The 20747-nt window shown below is 40.9% G+C and overlaps 1 protein-coding gene across 1 annotated transcript; it reads right to left on the bottom strand.

Moving 5' to 3' along the window:
• Nucleotides 1-3256: 3256 nt before the first annotated feature.
• On the bottom strand, nucleotides 3257-20706 carry LG05H6orf163 (linkage group 05 C6orf163 homolog). Its single transcript, XM_019743309.2, has 5 exons — nucleotides 18294-20706; nucleotides 14766-14860; nucleotides 13168-13275; nucleotides 10777-10979; nucleotides 3257-3982 (listed from the first exon to the last, which is right to left on the bottom strand). The coding sequence occupies exons 1-5, from the start codon at nucleotides 18439-18441 to the stop codon at nucleotides 3550-3552; spliced, it is 987 nt and encodes a 328-aa protein (XP_019598868.1). The 5' UTR covers nucleotides 18442-20706; the 3' UTR covers nucleotides 3257-3549.
• Between the last annotated feature and the right edge of the window lie 41 nt (nucleotides 20707-20747).

Here is a 20747-nt window from a genome sequence, read left to right as displayed (position 1 = left end):
TGATTTCCCAGATGGCCTCCAGGAATTAACATAGCTTTCTAAATATCTATCAGAAATCATGGGAACTACATGCACTCCTACGGTACAGGTAGCATCTAACACAACTAAGAAAAACACATTCTTTGAGCTCTCTTTAAAGTACATCTCCAAAACGCTTACAATTATAATAATTTATATATGGAGTTTAGTATCTAAGGTCTACAATGGCCTTCTCGATATTATACTCAAAGTAAACGGGACCAGAATTAAAATTTTCAAGTCTATGCTAATTTTATGCTAAAATTTGGTTCACTCAGAATCTTTTTGAAATTAGCCTAATTTAGACTCAATCAAGTTTCCAGAGAAAACCATGGAGTGAGGATCCCATTGAGATTTCAAAAACGTACCTCATTTTCGAATTTTCGCTTGTCTTTGGAATTCTCGCCTTTGAGCTACAGGCAACTCAGGTTCTCCAGAACCCTGAGGGGGACACTGTCTTTCTTTAGAATGGTGGGAAAGAGCTACAAGGTACGCCCCTCCTTCAATTCATCCCTGGGCTTGGCAATGGGAGAGCTCTTCAGGCACCTTCAGAGAAGGTTATCTGGTTCCGTTCCCCTCACTCTTGGCTCCCAGCCCATGTCCACTGGAACAGTTATGAATCTTCACAATAACTCAGAACTGCCCTGCTATAATTTCAATATATTTTGGAAGCAGTGCATCCTTGACAGCTACTCAGTGTTTATAGAGGGACTAAATTAGGCTCATGGGCTGTAGTTGTGGAAAACGCAAGGGCTTCTCAAACATGTGTGATCTTCAGCAAGTGATTTTATTTCTCTGCGTCTGTTTCCTCATTTTCAAAATCAGGGTAATTGTAGGTCACTAACAGGGTTGTTGTGAGATTTCAATATGACAAGGTTTAGTACGGAACCCAGTCCAGTATCTGATATGTCACAGATGCTCAATAAAAGGTCATTGCTGTATTTTCCACTGTTTCATTTTTATCCATCAGGGTCATCCTGATCAGGGCCAAAGAAACAAGATACTGCTGAGGCCCCATAGTATGGGATACTGGAAAGACGAATGAGGTCTCATTTTTAGTCTATTAGCTTTTCTGCTCCTTAGGGCAAATTATGCATTCACTTTAATTCTCAGGGTATATTATTGGGGAGACGTTCAAGCTAGAAAAAATGTGGGTTGCAGTGATCAAGGTGAAGGATTTGGGTAAGAACAAAGCTGATGTTTCTTCAATTTGGCCTTGGGAGAGAGAAATCTGAGTGAGAACAGTAGAACCAAAAGAAGACCCTGCATGGCGAGTGCTGACTCCAGGCTACAAAGTGACTGGCAAATGGGGGTCTGGGATCAGGTCAATCTGTCTTCATAGGGTCCACTGTGGTCACCCCTTTGACATGAGGGGTGATTAGCACTTTGGGGGAGTGGGTGAGAGAGTATTCTGGTGGGCAGCAAGCCTTCCCGGGGGTCAAGCTGGGATCAGGACAGTAATAAGAGCTCTAACTCTGCCCTTCTCAGAAGCATCCAAACTACCTTTAAAACCCTGAGAACGGTCACTGTTGGTTGGGATGGAGGTGGGAGTCAGGGCTGAAGTATGAACAAGGAAAATACTGAAAACATGGATCATGTAATTTCTTCCAATCTGGCTGAAAACAGAGAAGCTAGCTCCCTTTTTCCAAACCAAAAATAAGTTGCCTGCTTTCTTTTCATGTTACTAAGCGTGTCACTGATGCCACAGGAAACACGCTTAACCGTGGCCAGGAAGTGACCCCTTCAGAAGACAGTTCCTTCTGTTCCCCTGTGGTATGTGCTCAGATTAGTCTGGTGGATGACTCCAGTAACTCAGACACCACGATCCTAGTTACAATTTCCTTTCACTTCTAGAAGAGACAAAAACAGTGCATGACATGGAGGACAGAGCACATTCTTCCAGCCCTCATCACTTGCAGAGTCAACAAACCAGCCACCAAGACCTTCATGTTCAGGCTGAAAAAAATAATGAAGAAGTATATAGGCTGAAGACTCACTCTCTGGATTTGAAACTGGCTCTGCCCCTTATGGACTGTATGACTTTGAGAAAGTAACCTGTCTGTGCCTGTTTAATTTCACAAATGGCTGTGAAAATGAATGAGTCCACATGTGTACACCTTCCTGGCACACGCTAGCCCTCCCCACGGTTGGCTGCTGCTATTGTGTATTCATTTCCCCCAAACCTTAGGTCTCTCATGCATCTGTCTGCCTGGGCCTTGTAGTATTCTGTCACCAGCTGTTTGCCCTGGGGAAAAGTTATTAAACCTCCCTGAGCCTTGGTTTCTCTCCCTATAAATTGGGGGCAATAATAATTACTTTCAAAAGTTGTGAGGACTAAATATTCTGCTTTTCAAGTGCTTTACACATGTAAATACCTTAGTACAGAGTCGTTTTTATTTTATCATCTATCAACATGGGATAACAACCACACTGCCTATCTCATAGATTGTTGTGAGAAGAATGGACAAGAAAAAGTAGTGTAAAAGTAGTATGAATGTTATTATGTCCAAGCCCCTGGGCACTCGGTTTGTATGGACAGCAGTCGTCCTGCGCTACATGGCTAAACATGGAAGATTGTGTAGTCCATTATGCAACTGAAAACAAATTGCTGCTTTTCCCCTTAAAAAATCCCAGACTGGTCAATGGAAACGAATTCACCTAAGTCTTTCTTGAGAATAGCCCTTTTTAATTTACTGGAAACTGCTTTCCAAGTTATTAACTTTAAAGCCACCAATATAGACTGGTGATGAATAATTTAAGGATGTTACATTAGTGTGGATAGATGTTGGGCGACGTCTTTCTGACTTGGGTTTTCTTCCATTTTAATGTAGTGGATGATAACACATGTTGGTCCTGACGACCGTGGTACTTAACAGTTTTCTGCATTTTGATGCAAAGGAGATGAGCTCAAAGCACGTTTGTGCTTGGGGACAAACACAAGAGGACTCCCCGTCCCTGAGGCAGGGAGCCTGTCCTCTAAAGACACATTTTTCTTTCACAACTGGCAAATATAAGTGAGTCCTGTCTGAATTATTTTATATGGGTTCCCAGAATTTAAATTGAATTTGAAGGAAATTGCTTTTCTTCCTACAGTGCTATTGCAGTTCATCAAATAATAATCTCTATACTGGAAGTCAGCACACCTCTCCACAATGGGAACAATCTAAAAACATGTCCCTTTACTTGTTTTCAACTACAACAAATACTAACATAGTTATAGGTCCGATGGAAACACGAATAAAGCCAGACACAGAAGTTCATTTAGACTTCTTCCAAGAAACGTTTTTCCCTCCTAATCAGTTTTTTTTCCCCCACCTAATTAGTTTTGACCCTTCTCACTCTCCATCTCCTGAGTTAAGACTTGGAACTCACTGTAGCCTGGAATGTGCTTTTGATTATTTTGATTTCCCATCAAAAAGCACACAGCCCAATAGTACCAAGCACATAACCAATAAATGGTTTTTGAGTGATTTTATTTAGTCTTTCAAACAGCGTCTTTTGTAGTGAAATTTCAGCTGAAGACTCTTCTGATCAAGAGTCCTTTCGGTTCTCCTGCATAATGAGATGGGAAGGTGCTTTCTTTCTTTCTGGCAGAATAAAATCTGCATGTCCTGGTGACAGCTTAGGAAATGTATAGTTGATGTATTTTTGAAATGCCATTCTCGTTTCTTGTAATTCTTCCTCCAGGAAATCTTTCCAATTTGTCATATTTCCCAGTTGTTTCTCTACGGACAGCAGCTCCCCCTGAGTGTTGACTAGTTTATCCCTCACATTCCCCAGAGTGACCTGATGAGTTTTCTCTGCTTCTTGAAGGACTTCCTGAACTGCTTCCTGCTTCTGTCTCTCAGCCATGCAATAGTAGCTGTTCATTTCATGTTCTTTTTTCTTTACCATTTGGTTCACACTCTTCTTCTGGTCCTTAATAAATGTCACGCCAGCAGTCACAAGTTCCTCCACGGCCTTGCTACAAAAGATAATATGGATTTATAAGTTAAATGGATTAGTCACTAGATCCAAAAAGATTTTATCTTTCACCCAGATGTACGAGAATTGATTGTATTGTTTAGAGGAGCCACCAGGCTGAGGCAGGCTGGTAGACGTGAGCTTTCCGATTGCATTAGTCATTAACAATCAAAAACTATTTTTCAGATCAGGGTCACCCATCTACGTCCTTGCTGTGGACTAGGGAGAGGCCACTAGTCCAGTGTCTGACAGTGACTTTAGGAACCTGAGTCCATCTTGGCCAGAAAAATATGAACGCAGTGTGGGAAAGATGAAGAAATAGTTTATACATTCATGTAAAGTATCAATAAGTCCATTAAATGTTAATGTAACAACTTTTATGAAAAATATATTTTCCAAATCGAAACAATTTTTGGTAAGAAAAGTGGCATAATTTTATATCTTTTGCACAACTCTTTACTCTCTGGCTTAATAGGAAAAAACTGGATTTTCATATTGTTTCAATCTGTTGTGATGTCACACATCATAAAACCCTAGAAAACGCCACTATATACTCCTGCGATAATGAGAGTAAAAAGGGCAAATAACATCTTAGTAGTATTAAGAAAATAGCTTGGAACTCATGACCCCCTGAAACGGTCTCAGGGACTCTCAGGGGTCGTGGGACCACATTTTGAGAGCCACTGCTGAATGAGTTCACACATCTCTGGTTATAATGTATGTAATTATATATAATTTATAGCAGCCAAGAGTATTGAATTCTCACCATATGCCAGGTAGGTTGACGAGTATCTGCGCATATATTAACTCAATGATTCTTCAAATCAACCCTATGAGGTGGGTCTATTATTATGTTTACTTTACTGATCAGGAAACAGGCTCCGAGAGGTCAAGTAACTTGCCCAATTTCACTTCATTAGTGACAGTGGCCAAATGAGTACTCCGACCCTGGCAGTCTGAGTCTGGGCAACAGCTCTTAGTTAGTGTGACACACTTCTGATGGATGTCTCTGATTAACCTAGATAGACAGAACCTTTAAAGATCTGAGAATTTAAAAATGCTAGATTCAAATATTTATGGTTGTTAATAACCTCTCCCCTCCCCCGCATCCTTGCCTCCTAGTCTAACAGTCTTTCCCAGACTTACCACCTGGCCTTTCTTCTAAATTCCTCCAAGATGCGACTCTCTCATTGTCTCTACTCTTTCAACTTGACTTTCAAACCTGACAGACTTCCCATCCTTGAGGTAAACACCATTTGTCCTTAGCTTCTCTAGCTGCTCTGTTTCTCTCCTTCCTTTTTCCACCAACGAGACTAGACCCATTATTAACAACAAGGAGTAACATTTATTGTGTCCCAGGGACTGTGCTAAGCATTTTACATGCATTACATACACCTCATTTAATGTTAACAATAGCCCATTGAAGCAAGTACAATTTTTATTTATTACCTCTTATTATTCCCATGTAACAGGTGAAGAGATTGAAGCTTAGAGAGATTTAGTTATTGTTCAGTGTCGCACAATTGAGAGAGTGGGACAGTTCTTACCCTTAACCATTACCTGCTTCAATCCTCAAAGAGGCCACTATAAATTTTTTATCAGGAGGGTAATACAACAAAAATAATGTTTTAGAATTGTTATTCTGGTGATATTGGGTAAACTGAATCTTAGTGGGATAAAGCAGAGAGACCAATTTATACTATTTTGTAATATCCTGGGTGTGCAATGATTAGGGTCTGAAATAAGAATGAAAGAGAAAGAATAGGAAGAGTGAGAGAAAGGGATAAATCCAACATATATTACATTACAAAGTCATAGCGCCAGAACTTGTGACTGCTAGGAGATAGCGGAGGCAGAAAGAAGAGAAATCAAAACCAACTTCCTGATTCTCAGCTAGGGTCACAGGAGAATGGAGGAGGCATTAATAGAAGTGATGTTATGGACAGAGTTGGGCGTGAGCATCTACACACATCCTTAGGATTTAGTCTGTTGTTTTATAAAATCTTCAGGGCGGTGATAAGATTGTGGATGTGATGCCCAGGGCCCCTGGGGCTTAGATAGAAGGAACTGGAAGGAGGCTTCCTTGAGCCAGCCCCAAATCCCCAAGGAGGAAGTTGAGTTCCTTCTCCAGAACCATGGCTCTGTCACAAGCAGGCGTGAGCTTGCTGCCAGGTTGCCCTGGCTGTCTCGGGGCCCACACAGAGGAGGTGCTCACCTATGGGGCCAACTAGAAGACTCCAGCAGAGGTGACCACAGTAAAACTGCTCAAATAAAGTGCATCTTAGATGACTCCAGCTCCCACCCTATATCATATAGCCCCTTTAAACTCTTTACTACCAAAATCTCTTCTTGCTAAAAGGATCTGGTATTTTTTTGGAAATGTCCTTTCCAGCCTGCCTTAAAGCCTGAATTTTTGACACTTTGGGAGTCACTTCTTTTGGTTTAAGGTCGGGGCATGTCTGACCTTTATTCTGATGATTTCTTTAGAGTTGTGGAATTGAAGCCAGGAGGGTGGTGGGCAGAGCATGAAGAGTGTGGTGGCAGATGGCCTGGAGTGCCCCTTCATCTCAGTGTCTCCCCTGCCTGGCATGGTGCCCAGTGTGTATAAAATAGGCAACCAGATGTGTGAATGAATAAATGAGTGATATAGATGTACTTCTCCCCAATACATTTCTTTTTGTGCCAAATAGCACCAAATCTTAAAACAGCTAAACTAGTCCCTTATAAAAGCCTAAAAGAATCCATGCTTAAAATGGATTCTTACCATAAGCAAAATATTCACCATAAGAAAGTACTTAACTCTTGTGGTACATCTAAAGTATTTCTCGATTATACAAATTACCCACATTTCTTTTCCCCAAAAGTGGGCCTACAAAGCACATCATATGAGTAAGGACTAAAGCAACCGGTTCACCAGTGCTTTCTGGTTTTTCCTTCCTTTCTCCAAACTAAAGCTTGGACAGTATCTCTCTCCTCAGATATTTGAGGGATCATTGTGCATAGAGGAGAGGCAGAGCAGGAAACCAAGGGTGGACACGGGGGTGGGACCCCGCATATTCTGGGTCCACATTAGGAAGCACATGACAGGTAAAGGTGCTCAGTGTTTGAACCAACTACCTCAACCAGCCATAAAATTCCTGTCACAGAAGCCCTCAGGAGGCCCCCCACCCCTGGCAGGCATCCAGCAGAGGGGATGGCAGGTTCAACTCAATGGCCTGCAATGCATGAAATAAATGTCTATGTTTCTTTCCGTAAGTGGTGAGGGCCGTCTGCCATCTCTAACTTTGTGAGGCTATAATCTTGGAATTTTGAAATACATACCATATTTAAGAGCAGGGCTGGACATAAATTGAACTATTTTCAAAATAATTTTAGTCTGTATATACATCTATGGGGTTCAGTCTGATATTTTATAAAATGGATTGTCAGAGAATAAAAATAGATTGCTAAACAAAAATATCTAATATATAATAATCCAACCTCACTAAGCTCTGGGGGGTGGGGGAACAAAGCATGGAAAAACTATACTAGAATTGCTTTGTGCTTTGCTCCCATTAGGGCCTCTCTTAGTTCTCTTTCTCACTATTTTAGGGAGGCTGTTGAAATGTGTAAGATATACTGCTCACAGGTTTAAAGAAAAACATCAATGGCTGTTCCTTCCCTTCTACCTACTAAATGAACTTTTCATTTTTCTCACGTAGGCTAAGCGCCCTTTCAACCTCCTTTCTATGCCCATCAGTTACAATCCTGGGTCTTAAGACAGTAAGAACCTACACTTCATTTATCCATAGGCGGTTCCTAAATTATGAAGGGATTTGTTTCCAAAATTCATTTGTACATTAAGTGTTTAGAGCAATGCTGAAAATAGACCGTTTGGCTGTTGACCCCACAGTCAGCTATTAATCCATTTTCATTTGAACTAAAGGACTGTTAGTACTATTTTAATACTAACATTACGCGGGATAGCGTAATGGACAGTTACAACCATGTGTTTATAAGGAAAACACCTTCTGATTTTCTACCTGAGACACGGGTAACCTATTGCCTCCTGGTCTGGCAGGAGAATCAGTGACACCTCCAAGCTGGGGCTGCAGGCATTATACAGGTTGGTGGGGGGCACCTCCAGAGGCCAAATGTCGGCAGCACATTTGTATCTCAGGGTTATTAATATTCACAACCGTCCCTTGGCTCTGCCTAATTATACCACCCACCTTCCCCCTCTGTGTGTTTGCTCATTCTGTTCTCACTCTTTTCAGCCTTTCACAAATGGGACCTCCTCCTTTCTCTCTAAGGCCCAACCCAAGACTGACTCCCTCTAAGAAACCTACCGCGCCCCACAGCCCACACTCTCTTTGCTTGATCTTTCCAGGACCTTGAACACTTCCAGCACCTATGTGTTCTTCATACCAGTCCATCTAGCCCTGCTCATATGGGGCAGCCGTGCTTAATGTTGAGGAAACACCCTTATTTCTTTGTGCCAGGGCTCAGGACCACATCCACAGAAGGCACTTTACAAGCTCTGGCGAAGTGAGCGGGATAGTGTAATGGATGGTCACAAGCTTTGGCCTCATAGGGACCAGAATTCAAACGGGGCCCTGTTACCTCCGCTCCATATGACCTTTGGTAGGTTGCTTGGCCTCTAAGACTCAGGGTCTTCACCTGAGGATGTGGAGGATGATAGAACGCCCCCGGAAGGGATATGAGGAATCAGTGAGACACATACAAAAGGGCTTGCATGTGCTGGTGTTGAATAAAGGTAGCTGTCATTAGGAATTAATCAGGACCACAAAGATTCCTGAGCAGACACTTCAATCATGCCTTTGCTTTGGGCCAGAAAACACTTAGAACCTTTCCAAGCAAAGATTTTTCTTCTTCTTCTTTCTTCACTTCTGAAAGAGTACAGTGTCTCCTAGATAATCTGTTTGGAATCTAATCATGTCAATCCACAAAAAAGTTTTCTGCGCATTTAACAAATTTGTCATAATAGGTAAGAGTTCTGAATCCTTAAATCTTGAGAGAAAGTTTACAGCCAAATAAAAGGTCTACAGTGGAATTCTAAACAGTGGTCCTCCTCTATATATTATTTTCTGCAAATGCGCTAAAGAACATTGGGATCTAGCAATGTTCAGAGGCAAGATCTGGTGTGCAGCAGAGTGGGCGCAGCTGATTGGAACAACCTTGAACCGTTGCTTAATAAATATTTAAAGAATGCCTATCAGCTGCCAGGCTGTCTTCCAGGCACTTGGAACACATCAGTGAACAAAATGGACATTCTAGTTGGATATAGTTAAACAACAGCCATGGCAGTTCCCTAATTCCAGTCAACTGATTCAATAAAAGGTGGCCATTGAAAATCATTCATTCAAACCTCACAGAGAAAGGGCTGGAAGAGGAGCAAAAGCAGTGGAGTGAGGAAAGGAGCAGAAGCTGCCGGTGTGTGAGCGGTGAGACCCAGAGACTCCTACAGGGCAGGCGGAACTCCTGCAGGAGGGTGGAGACGGGCAGGGAGAAGAGGACGCCACATGCCACTGCATTGGGTCACACTCATTTCAGAGTTACCACCTTCTCTAACTTACACGGAAATCCTCTTTCACCTTCCTCTTCTAGCTCAACATGATTTATCACCTGTGCAAGAAGGGAGGTACCACTGCAATCACCACAGCTACAGCCCTCATTCTTATTTATCTGCAAAATAAGAATCTGACAACTCTTTAGGGCCAAAGGATTTTACCTTTGGCCCTATTCTAAACAGTTCTAATAAGAAAGATTTTACCTGATAATTATATACAAATAGATTTGTTTGTTAAGTCAAGGAGCTAAGCAAAAGAGATAAGTCCTAGACTAAGAGATCAAATATAGAGGTTTTAGTCTTGTTCTGCTGCTACAGTTACATGCTCTTGGGCAGCTCACTTAACATGCGGAAACTGGGGTTTTCTCTGGGTCCTGATAATCACGAGGGCCCCTGACTGCTGTCTTGTTAAAATTAACCAATTCCATCAAGTGTTCATTACATGCACAAAAATGGGTACTTTGGTATTCATTTATATATATATACATATATATATATACATATATATATATATATATATGTATATATGTATATATATGTATATATACACATATATATATGGTTTATGTAACAATTATTTGTGATTGTGCACATATATAAGGCTACAAATATATCAAAAGGTCACAGGATACAGACCCCGTTATTTAAATTGATTGTCTCTGAGAGACAGGGAGGGGGTAGGAAAGCAGTGGGTTAGGACTTAACAACTTTTGCTCTATATATTTTCATAATGTCAGTTCCATTTACAGCATGTCTTACTTGTGTGATAAGAAAAAGACCAAAAAGTAACACATCCACAGTGGTATATGATATAGGCTAAAGAATGTGAATATTGACTTTTATGTGTTGTGGAAAAATATTTCTTGATTCCTCTCTTTAGCCTCTTAAAACGGGAGATACAGAATGAAAAACAATACCTAGGATAGTAATTCTCTCTTGAGAGGGAGGAGAGGAAGGAAATGTGATTGAGGAAGAATACATGGGAGCTTCAATCCCTTTAGGTGGATGGTAGGTTCTTGAGTATTCATGTTATTATTTTTCTCTAAACCATACACACACACTACAATATATTATATATTGTTCTCTATGTTTGATATATTCTATAACAGAAATGTAAAATCACAAAAACTGGGAAATATCCATCTATGTGCCTCAACCTTATCCCTTTCTCCAAGTTGATTTTGACAGAGGAAGATACTGATTTGAAAATGTGTTGTCTGGAATACCTTCTCTGTGCCTGGATTGCTTCCCGGGCTATGCGTCTCTCTTCAGCCCTGGCTTTTTCCACGGCCTGGATCTTCTCCTTGCGGCACTCTATCATGAGCCTTTGGATTCTATGGGCCATGCGTTGTTCTGCAGCCAAGTTTTCTCTCTTCAGTTCATCTTCCATGTTTTGATGAACCTCAAGCTTGGTTTTAGCTGCCATTTCCTTAAGCAACAGTAAAACTAGGTTTAGATGATACAACTTTATTTAAAAAGGCACACTAAGCGGTTATGCAAATCATACTTCACCAAACTCATCACTGAATGTGTACTTAGAACACTGATTGTTTTAAAAAAATTGTGGGTATGTAGAAAACTTCCATTTCTATGATGCTAAGTGAAACAAGAGACATGCACACAACATAGCATAAATACTTACATAATTTTGGAAGGGAATACGCAGAAAGAGAAAATAGCTGAATCTGCGTGTTAGGCTCCCAGGTGAGTAGATTCTAAGGCAGGGTGGGCCCTGGATCCCCCTGAGAACAGCACTGATGTCTACGGTGGGTGAAGTAACCCCTCGCATCCATCTTAGATAAATCACTCCTTCATTATATTTAAAATGTCCCTGAGACAGCAGCATAAATGTAAATTCCCCAATCTTAGACAAATATTTTAGAAAGGTCAACCTCTCTCTAACTTTTCCTTTTACATTTTCTTAGGACTTCTGTTTTAGTGTTCAGTGCATCAGCCCTACCTGAAGGCTCTGTGGGATACAATCAAACTAAAGAAAAACTAGATGAGCTCCTCGAAACAGGCATCACATCTGAGTTAGCTTGGCATCTTCACAACCTAATGCCAGGAGTGACCTTCAAAACGTGTATTTGGCTGCAACACTGGGGCAGAGTCCTAGAACCCTCTAACAATTTAAAGTGTTGCCCCTTTAAATTGCTGGACTGGGGAGGTCCAGGGGCCTAATGGGGAAGAGCCAGGGTGACCAAGGTATTAGGAAGCTTGGGGAGTGGTAATCAACTGATAGAGGAGTATCTCAATACTTTAAGAACTACTATGGCCATACTGGCACATGCCAGCTGAACAGCAGGCCTGACTACACATGCTATAAATGCTCGTTATGCTTTGAACTGAAATGGGGGATGGGACCCTGGTTCCTGGAACCTAGTGGGGAGGGTCCCAGTATCCTTTAGGAACTATGGAGCAGAACTCTCCTGCCAGCAAGTGTTCTGAGCACAAGGTAGTCCATTTAATCTCATCCAGTACGGAGCTGACATATGGTCGAAACAACAAATAAACGGGCCCATGTACATATTGTTTGTTAGTTATGTTCTTATTAAACCTGGGGCCAATCTCTGCCACTTCCCTCCAGCCTCTTCCCATGAATCATCACATCTATACTGTGTCCTGTCCTGTTCCTCCAGTGCCCACATGGACAAATAGCTCTGCATCATTTTCCCTTGAATGGACTTTGTAGCTGAGGTATGGAACTAAATCATGAGTCCCTGGGCCTCTGCTTGGAACATTTGCTAATTACCTAGAGTCCTGTGCTTAAACAAGTTACAGGTTAAAAAGAGATCCTCCCTCATTGTATAACCCCTGGTCTTACAGGAAATACTGGAGAATGGCTCAGGGGACCCTCTTGGCACTGCAGTAAATGCAAATTTAGGGAAAAGGATGCAGTCGGAGGGCCCAGGAGAAGAAAGAGAACAGCCCACTTCCCTCGTTTAAGCCCTGCTGGAGCACTTACTAAGTCAGGGCTGTGTGCTGGGCAGTGGGGCTAGAGTGGTAACGAGACAGGCACGCCCTTACGGAGGCCGCCGTCACGTGGGGATCAGATACCCAACAAGCGATCACACCATCCATTTAATTCCAACAGTGATGGGTGGTGACCGCTGTAAGAGAGGACAGGGTGTCAAGGACAGTGTATGGGTGGCAGAGCAGAGCTGGTCAGGTAACACTTCTGCTTCTCTACAGCAATAATGGATGAGCTAACGCTGATGAAGTGCAGGAAGAACATTCTGGCAGACACCGAGGTGGGAAGGTACATGGTACATTCAGGTTCAAGAAGCCAAAGGGCAGTCAGAGGAGGAAAGAGAGCAAGTGGCAAGAGATGTGGTGGGTCAGGCAGGCAGGGGTGGCTGCTTTGGGCCTTGACGCCTAATGAAGGCGTGGGTTCATTGTGTCAGAGGCCATGGGATTCTCCTGCGCCCATTCATCATGCTGCCATCGCTGCTGCCATAGTGTTCAGCCACTCCTCTGCGACAACCCTGAGCCTCCCAACCGAACTCCAGACACACCCATCTAGATTTTACATTTGTTGCTGTTTTTCTTCTTATTCCCTGGAGCTTTTCACTAACTTAAGAACTTTTTAAAAAAGCAATAAAGAAGCCTATAAAAACCTGTAAATGTTTCTGATGTTCCTCTTCCAGGATCTGAATTTTAATTTTGTGCACGGCATTTGCTTCTTCAAGTGCTTTCTCCACAGCTTGTTTTTGGCGTTCATCAGCCTTTGAAAGAAAGAGTCCATTTAGTCCATTTATTTATTAATGTATCAGGTTTTCATGTTTACTGAAAGTCAGCAAACACTACAGGGCTTCTCACTACCTGCTCCATCCCCATCTCAAACCTCCCTGAGCAAGTCGGTGGTCTCAGCCAGAGGCCCTAACACACCCCAACCCGTGGCTAACACCACTGTTTCAGGAATTGCTCAAGAGAGCTTTACTGCAGGATGTCAGGCTGTCTTTTTCTTTGTCACTTTATTTCTTGCTTGATTGACTATCAAAGTAATGTGTGCCCATAACAGAAAGTGTGGAAATACAGAGAAGTGGAAAGATGCACAAAGCTAGAAATTACTGAGAAGGGAGGCTGAGGATCACCCCAGGTCCCCCATTCCTACCCCCCCATCAGGTCTTCAGAAACAGTTTATTATTTTGACGAGAATGCCCAGAATATTAGATTATTTGTATTCAAATTGTAGGTTACTCTCTAAAGTATTCCCTTGTATTAGGGTGTACAATTAATGATTCACAATTGATCTGATTATTATTGATAAAGATAGATGACTACTAAGATTTATATATATATATGTATGTATGTATGTGTGTGCATATATATATATATATATATATATATATATATATATATATAACCAGTGGCACTGGAGCATTTTGGACTTTCAAAGTACTTTCACACCAAGCTTTTGCTGGCACTAATACTGGACAATTCCAACATTCTTTGTTATGACGTCTATTTTTATAAAGAAACGGAGAAATAACATTCTAAGCACTGTGGCTTGTCTTGATCTCAAGGAGAAGTAATTCTCTTTAGGAAGTCATTTATGTCATTCTACCGATGACTGGAAGAAGTGGGGGCTGGAGGATTGAGATTTTGCTTCAGTTAAGTGTCTGGGATCTGACTGTGAGCCCAACACATTCTAATGGCCCCTGTGACCCTCAGTCATTAGGACAGGTATCAAGGACTTTAGAGAGAAGGGGAGCACGGAGACGGGTACAAAGGAGAGCAGCCGTAATGAAATATTTGGAAAAAACAGGCACTAAGGGGTGTTATACATAGATATATGTAGATATCCAATATCTACATATTAGATGTTAAGCAATAATAAACAATTATCAACAAAGATGTCTTTTTTTTTTTTTTTTTTTTTAAGTTCCAATGAGAATAAAGAGAACAGGAGTCATCCACACACAGGGGCAATTTAGAAGGAAAGAAGTTCCTGATGATGTCTGCCTCTGACTAAGTACCTACTGTGTGCCAGACACACTATTTCATTGAACTCCCTTGATCATCTTACAGAGTGGGTATTACTGTTCCTCTTTTACATTAGAAGAAGCCAAGACCACAGAGCTGAAGAACTTGCCCAAGGTCCACAGGTAGCCAGGATTCAAAGGCAGTTCTGCCTGACTATATTGTTTCGAATACATCCAAAAAGTGAAAGAACTGTAAAGACGCATTTAGACCGATTTTCAAATTCTTTTACCTGAGCCCACACGTTAGCTTCTGCTTTTGCAATACGTTCCTTGAGTACAGCCTCTTGAAATTGCTCTTCCTTATTCAGAAGATCTGCCCCAATATCTGTATATTTGAAGAGAAACAATAACAAGTATCCACAGACTGTTTCTTGGCTTGCCTGTTCACTATGAGTTAGTTAGGAGACGTCAATCTTCTCTTTAAAGATACCAATGAGAGGGGTAAGTTTCTTCCTAACTGATTAGGAGGGAACACACAGCGCTGTTAGGCCTGGATGGAGTCAGTTCCCTTCGTCACAGCCAGTCCACATGGTGGGCCCCTGGGGAAGGGAAGTGGCAGAAAGGAGCACATTTTGTCCTTCTGAAGTAGAGCGGTGAGGGAATACTCTAGATACTAGCACATTATTCAGCTCCGCTCTCACAGCACCTATCTGGGTGCTAGTATTATCTCCACCCACAAAGTGGTAGCAGAATGCCTTCTCTAATACGTTACGTGCCTCTCTTTAGTGTGTAGGTCTTCATGGGTTTAGCTGCTTCATTGTGGAATGTGTTATGGGACAGTAGTTTAGTACTTCTCCGTCAGTGATCTAATTTAATTTCCAAATAATGATATTCCCATAATAATACCCTCCTTAGTCCAACAAGAAAATAAAAGCCTAAAGAGGGTAAGGGACCCCATAATACCAGATAGCTAGGAACAGGGTTAGACGTGAGCCAAGCCCAGAGCTCACTGAGCTGGGCACAGGGTTTTCTCCATCTTCTCCCACCAGAGTGCATTGTCAGAGGTGGCCCATGACCCACATGGGGATGAGGAGCCGTTTGAGGGCTGAAATCACACACAGTGAACTTTCTCTCCAATCCAAACTCTTATAGTACTTATTCTTTATTCCATTCATTTCTCACATCTAATATTTGTTGCATTATTAGCTCCTCATGTGATTAGGTCTTGACGATCAGCTTCCTAAAATTACAAAGCACGTCTTATACTGCAGTGTATTTCTCGTAGTGCCTAGCTTGGCAGTAAGCACAGATGAGATATTGTGGACATGTTTGTCTGCCCAACATCTCTTCTCTCCTTCTGGTAACAGGACCCATTTCTCTCAAAAAGTTTCCTTTTACTTCAGATTGTTCGGGTAGGGCGGCCAATCGCAGCAGCCTACCTATCTGCTTGGCAATTACGCATTATCCCCGATCCTACAGGCCACGATAATTGGCCCAGGTTTAGGCACGTGCTCAAGCCTGGCCAAACAGGGTCTTCTCTAGGATCTTATTTATATAAGGAGGTAAGGAGAACACAGCTTTTTTTTTCTCTGGGTTTCTAAGCCGAAGTTAACAGAGGTTTCGAGATATTTGGGAGCACATGTACTCTTTTCCCAGCTGCTGGAGTAAGGCCTGGCTGCAGTAGTAAACAATTAGGCCAACTCACTAAGAGAGCAAGAATGGACGGACTGAAAGCCCGGGTGCCACATCCCCCCTGGGTTTCTCTAGTCTGAGTTGTGTTTCTGGCACCTGCAACTGAAAACACATGTTTGGTGGCATTGATTTAAGAGTCTTTGCTACTAGATTATTAGTGAGTGTAAAAACAAAGGGCAGTGAATACTACAGTAGAGACGGACATATACTGCACAGGCTCAGGGTTCTGCAGATAACATTATGAAAGGTCTAGGAAGAAACGTGACTAAGCATGGACCATCAATGCGCTGAATTTCACAAAAACGTGATGCACGTGTGGGCTGCTAATACTCTTTTTTATGCTTAAATCCCATACTTTATATTAGTTGTTCTCAACCCTGATTATACAACAGGATCCCTGCACAGCTTTTAAAAAACGCACGATAAAAAAGAAACGAACTATTAATACAAAGAATTTGGATGGATCTCAAGGGCATTATGCTGAGTGGGGGTGGGGGAAGCCAATTTCAAAGAACTACATAGTGTATGATTCCATTTGTAGAACATTCTCAATGGGATGAAATTATAGGGAGAACAGATGAGCGGTTGCCAGGTGTTTGGATTAGGGGATGTTAAGCGGTAACACAAAGCAGTTTCTCTGGGGTGATGGAACGGTTCTATGTCCTGATTGTGGTGACGGTTACATGAATTTCACGAAACTATAGACCAACAAAAAAAAGGCATATAAGGTCTGTACCTGAGTTAATAGCATTGGTTCAATACCAATTTGCTGATTTTGACAATGTCCTATTGTTATGTAAGGTATCAATAAGAGAAGCTGGATTGGGGGGCGGCACATGGGGATTCTCTGTTCTAGTTTTAAAACTTGTGAGTCAAACTATTTCCAAATAAAAAGCTATTACAATATGTAAAAATACAAAAAAAATAAAAACACATGCAAAGGCCTGATTCTGAAGGTTTTAATTTATTGGGTCTGTGTTGGATTACTATTAAATTCAATGAGTCTCTGTTTGGATATTAGTAGTAAACACAAATTATTTTAAAGTTCTGTAGCACACTGCGAGGGTTGAGAACTACTGAATTGCCTTTTGTAATAGTCATAAGCATTTATACAGACATTTCAACATGCCTTTAAATTTACTTCTAAAGAACAGAGAATTCTGACTCTTTTGACTTAAAATAATCAATGACAAATATAGGCCACTGAAATTAATATAAAAGATTAATTTCTAACTAGTTAGATTTAATTTTATCTGCTTAATGTTTGGATTCAGGTATACTAGAAGGTGTAAGGAGTCAATCAATAAAAGTTTACCTAAGGATAGATAGCCACTATCCTGGGTGCAAAAAGTCAAATTGCTTTAGAGACTATAATTGATAAATCATATTAAACATTTTCTAAGTTAAAATCAGTTTTGATACTGATATTTTTAGAGGATGATTCCAATTTGATCTCCCCCTAAATTTTACTTTTTTCAAAGTACCATCCATTCTCTAGCTTTTATATTTTCAAAGATCAGGAGTGAAATTAAATCACCACTAGTTTACCACGTTAAAGGAAGGGCAGATCATAGAAGTATTTTGAGAGTCCTTAGGAAAACTCTTTTAAGGCTCAGAGTCAGACTGAAAACTCTGATGAGGATAACTACAATTTGATTATAAGTCTAGATAGAAAATATTCTGATGTTTATCTATATATATCTATTTTTATGTCTACCAACAAGGGTTATAGTTTCTTTTCCCCCATTTATTAAGGTGTTAGGATGTTAATTCGAGATACTTTCTCTCCTATGTGTATGGAAGGTGGCCGAGTGTGAGCAAGGACAAAAAGAACTCCCATTTACTATTATGTGCCAGGCTTTATAACAAGCTCAAGTATTTCTTTAAAGCCTCATAACAAACCTGCAAAATAGGTATTAACATCCTTATTTACATATTAAGTAACAGACTGAGAGGCTTAACTGGTAAGTGGAGAAGCTGGATTTCAACCTATGTTCTTCTCAAGACCAACACATCCCTGTAGGACAAGCAACTTTTTGATCAGGAAAGCTGAAAAAAGCCTAGATAACAGGAAGAATGACACACTATGAAACATTTGAAAAAAGGAAAACAGCCAAGTCACTTACCCAGTATATCTTTGTGAGTGTAAAAGCGTGTCTTAAATGGCTTGTATTCATGGATCCGTTTGAAGGTTTCCCCTAAAGGGGCTGGTGGAATTATTTTATTACAAACAGCACAGCAAACAAAGCTTGTGTAATTCGGATTTTTGATCATAATTAAATTTAAGATCTTTTACTACGTACAGTTAAAATACCTTTAGGATCATTAAAAGCAGTTTTTTAAAAAGCTAGAAATTTAAGAAAGCTGGAAGAGAGGACAATGCTAGAGGCTGGTAAGGATTAAATGCTTCAGCATGATTGTGTGCCTAAGATGAAAGAATGTTACTGAAAGCCTCTGCCATGTAAGGCATGAGCGCTGGATTTGGGAAGATTTAAGCAGTTGCTCCCTCCTAGACACTAGCATTAAATTGTTAACTTACTTAGCAACTGTTGCTAGGTAAGAGAAGATTTGCTCATAAAAGCAACTAGAAATGAAAGGGAGTATGGCCCAGCCAGTTCATTTCCCATATACTTTCTGTATTAGTTTCCTACTGCTGCTGTAACAACTTATCACACAGTTAGTGGGTAAAAAACAACACAAATTTATTCTCTTGCAGTTCTGGAGGTCAGAAGTCCAAAATGAGTCTTAAGGGGCTAAAATTAAGGTGTCAGCAGGGCTGGTTCCTTCTGGAGGCTTGAGGGGAGAATCTGTTTCCTTGCCTTTTCCAATTTCTATTAGGCCACCCATATCCCTTGCTCACGACCTTGCATCATATAGCCTTTACTCCACATACTTGCCTGGTGACATGGCTTCTTTCTCTGCTCTTCTACGTCTCTTATAAAGACCTTTGTGATTATATCAGGCCCATCCAGATAATAAAGGCTAATTTCCCCATCTGAAAACCCTCAGCTTAATCACATCTGTGAAGTTCTTTTTGCCACGTAAGGTAACATAGTCACAGGCTCCAAGGACTAGGATCAGAACATCTTCGGAGGTGGGGTCAGGAATGGGGAACATTATTCAGCCCACCACACTTTCTTTTAAACGGTTTCTTTACAGAATTGATTTCTTTTAGACCAGCAAAGGAGGGAGTTTTTTTCCACGTTAACTATAAATGTGGTTTGGCTATTAAACTGGGAAATGTCACAATATTTTAAAGGAAAAACTACTCTAAGTCAGCACTCAACATTACTAAGCCTGGTTTTTAAAATCATATAGTTAATTTGTTGTCCTTGATTTAAGATGGAAACTCCTGCATCCCAAGAACGCCCCTGGTGCCTGACAAACTGGGACAGACTGGTCACCCTATGAATGATAAAACTATAAACCAATAAATAATTTCACTGCTTGCTTCCTGCAAACCAATTATCAATTGAACAGCTTGCTCCTCTGGGTAAATAGCTCTTCTATCAGAACAGATGAATTCCCCGGGGGAAAAGCTCACTTGCCACCTATCAACAGCCTAGTTAATCAAGACTTGCTTCGAGACCTCACCTATGGTTACTGAGTTTTGCCCGTCATGGGCCAGGTTCCTGCATTAAAAGACCTTCCTTTAACGACTTGAATCCACACTGCAATGTCTTGCCCTGACCATGCCCTGACTTTATAAAGTGGCATTTTCCCTTAGAGAATGAATGAAAACAGCAACACACAGCCAGGCAGTCTTGGACATTCTCCACACACAAGCGCTGTGCTTTCTATAACATGTAACCATCCTGTAAGAAGCAGCATAGTTTGGTACTTGTTCCTAACATTCAGTGTGAGTCTTCCCTCACGCTGTTTTTCACAGCCTGCACCTCACTCAATCTGCTGCTACCCTGATCATTCAGGGAGTAGTCACTCAGCCTAAGGATGCGCTGCACACTTCCTGCTGCCCTCCTGGGGGCGATAAGCTCTCCATCGGTCACCTAACTAATATCTCCCTCTCCAAGTATCAACTTACTTTGTTGAATACTAGAATTCTAAATGATGACAATGTGACACTTAATGTGTAAGCTGAAAATAGAAGAATTCTAGTTCTTTAACAATCAAAATCTACCGGGAAACCTAAAGTAAAAGATAATACTTTAAATTAAGAGGTATTTTATACCACCTAAGTATATTTTAATCTAAATGAAGTATACTATGTAAAGAGGCATAGCAAAAAAATATTTAGGGCTCAGTAGTAATGATTTAACTTAGTTGCATGTAGGTAACTCAATTAGCTAAGTTCTTTAATATCTACAAATCAGACATAAATGCATTTGCATGTATCTTGCAAAAACAACAATAAAGTACTGGAAATTAAAAACTTAACATTATTATGATAAACTGCCTATGCAGTTATTATTACTTGGTAATAATAAGTGTAACAAAATTAGAGAGATAAGATTTAATGAGCCCCAATTACAATGATTCAAATGGGTTAAATATCCAGATATGAAACAAATCCAGAACCACTGTCAGAAAAAGTTAAATTATATAAGGTAAACCCAGAAGAG

The sequence above is a fragment of the Rhinolophus sinicus genome, linkage group LG05, assembly GCF_036562045.2.
Source record: "Rhinolophus sinicus isolate RSC01 linkage group LG05, ASM3656204v1, whole genome shotgun sequence".
NCBI classification, from domain to species: domain Eukaryota; kingdom Metazoa; phylum Chordata; class Mammalia; order Chiroptera; family Rhinolophidae; genus Rhinolophus; species Rhinolophus sinicus.
The sequence above is the reverse complement of the archived record's forward strand: the minus strand, read 5'-3'. Positions and strand labels throughout refer to the sequence as shown.

Coding starts and splice junctions, on each gene's coding strand:
- LG05H6orf163 (XM_019743309.2), bottom strand. CDS start 18,441: ATGATCAAAAATCCGAATTACACAAGCTTTGTTTGCTGTGCTGTTTGT. Junction 13,276..14,765: donor AAGCTAACGTGTGGGCTCAG/GTAAAAGAATTT, acceptor TTTCTTTCAAAG/GCTGATGAACGCCAAAAACA. Junction 3,983..10,776: donor GCAATCCAGGCACAGAGAAG/GTATTCCAGACA, acceptor TATCTTTTGTAG/CAAGGCCGTGGAGGAACTTG.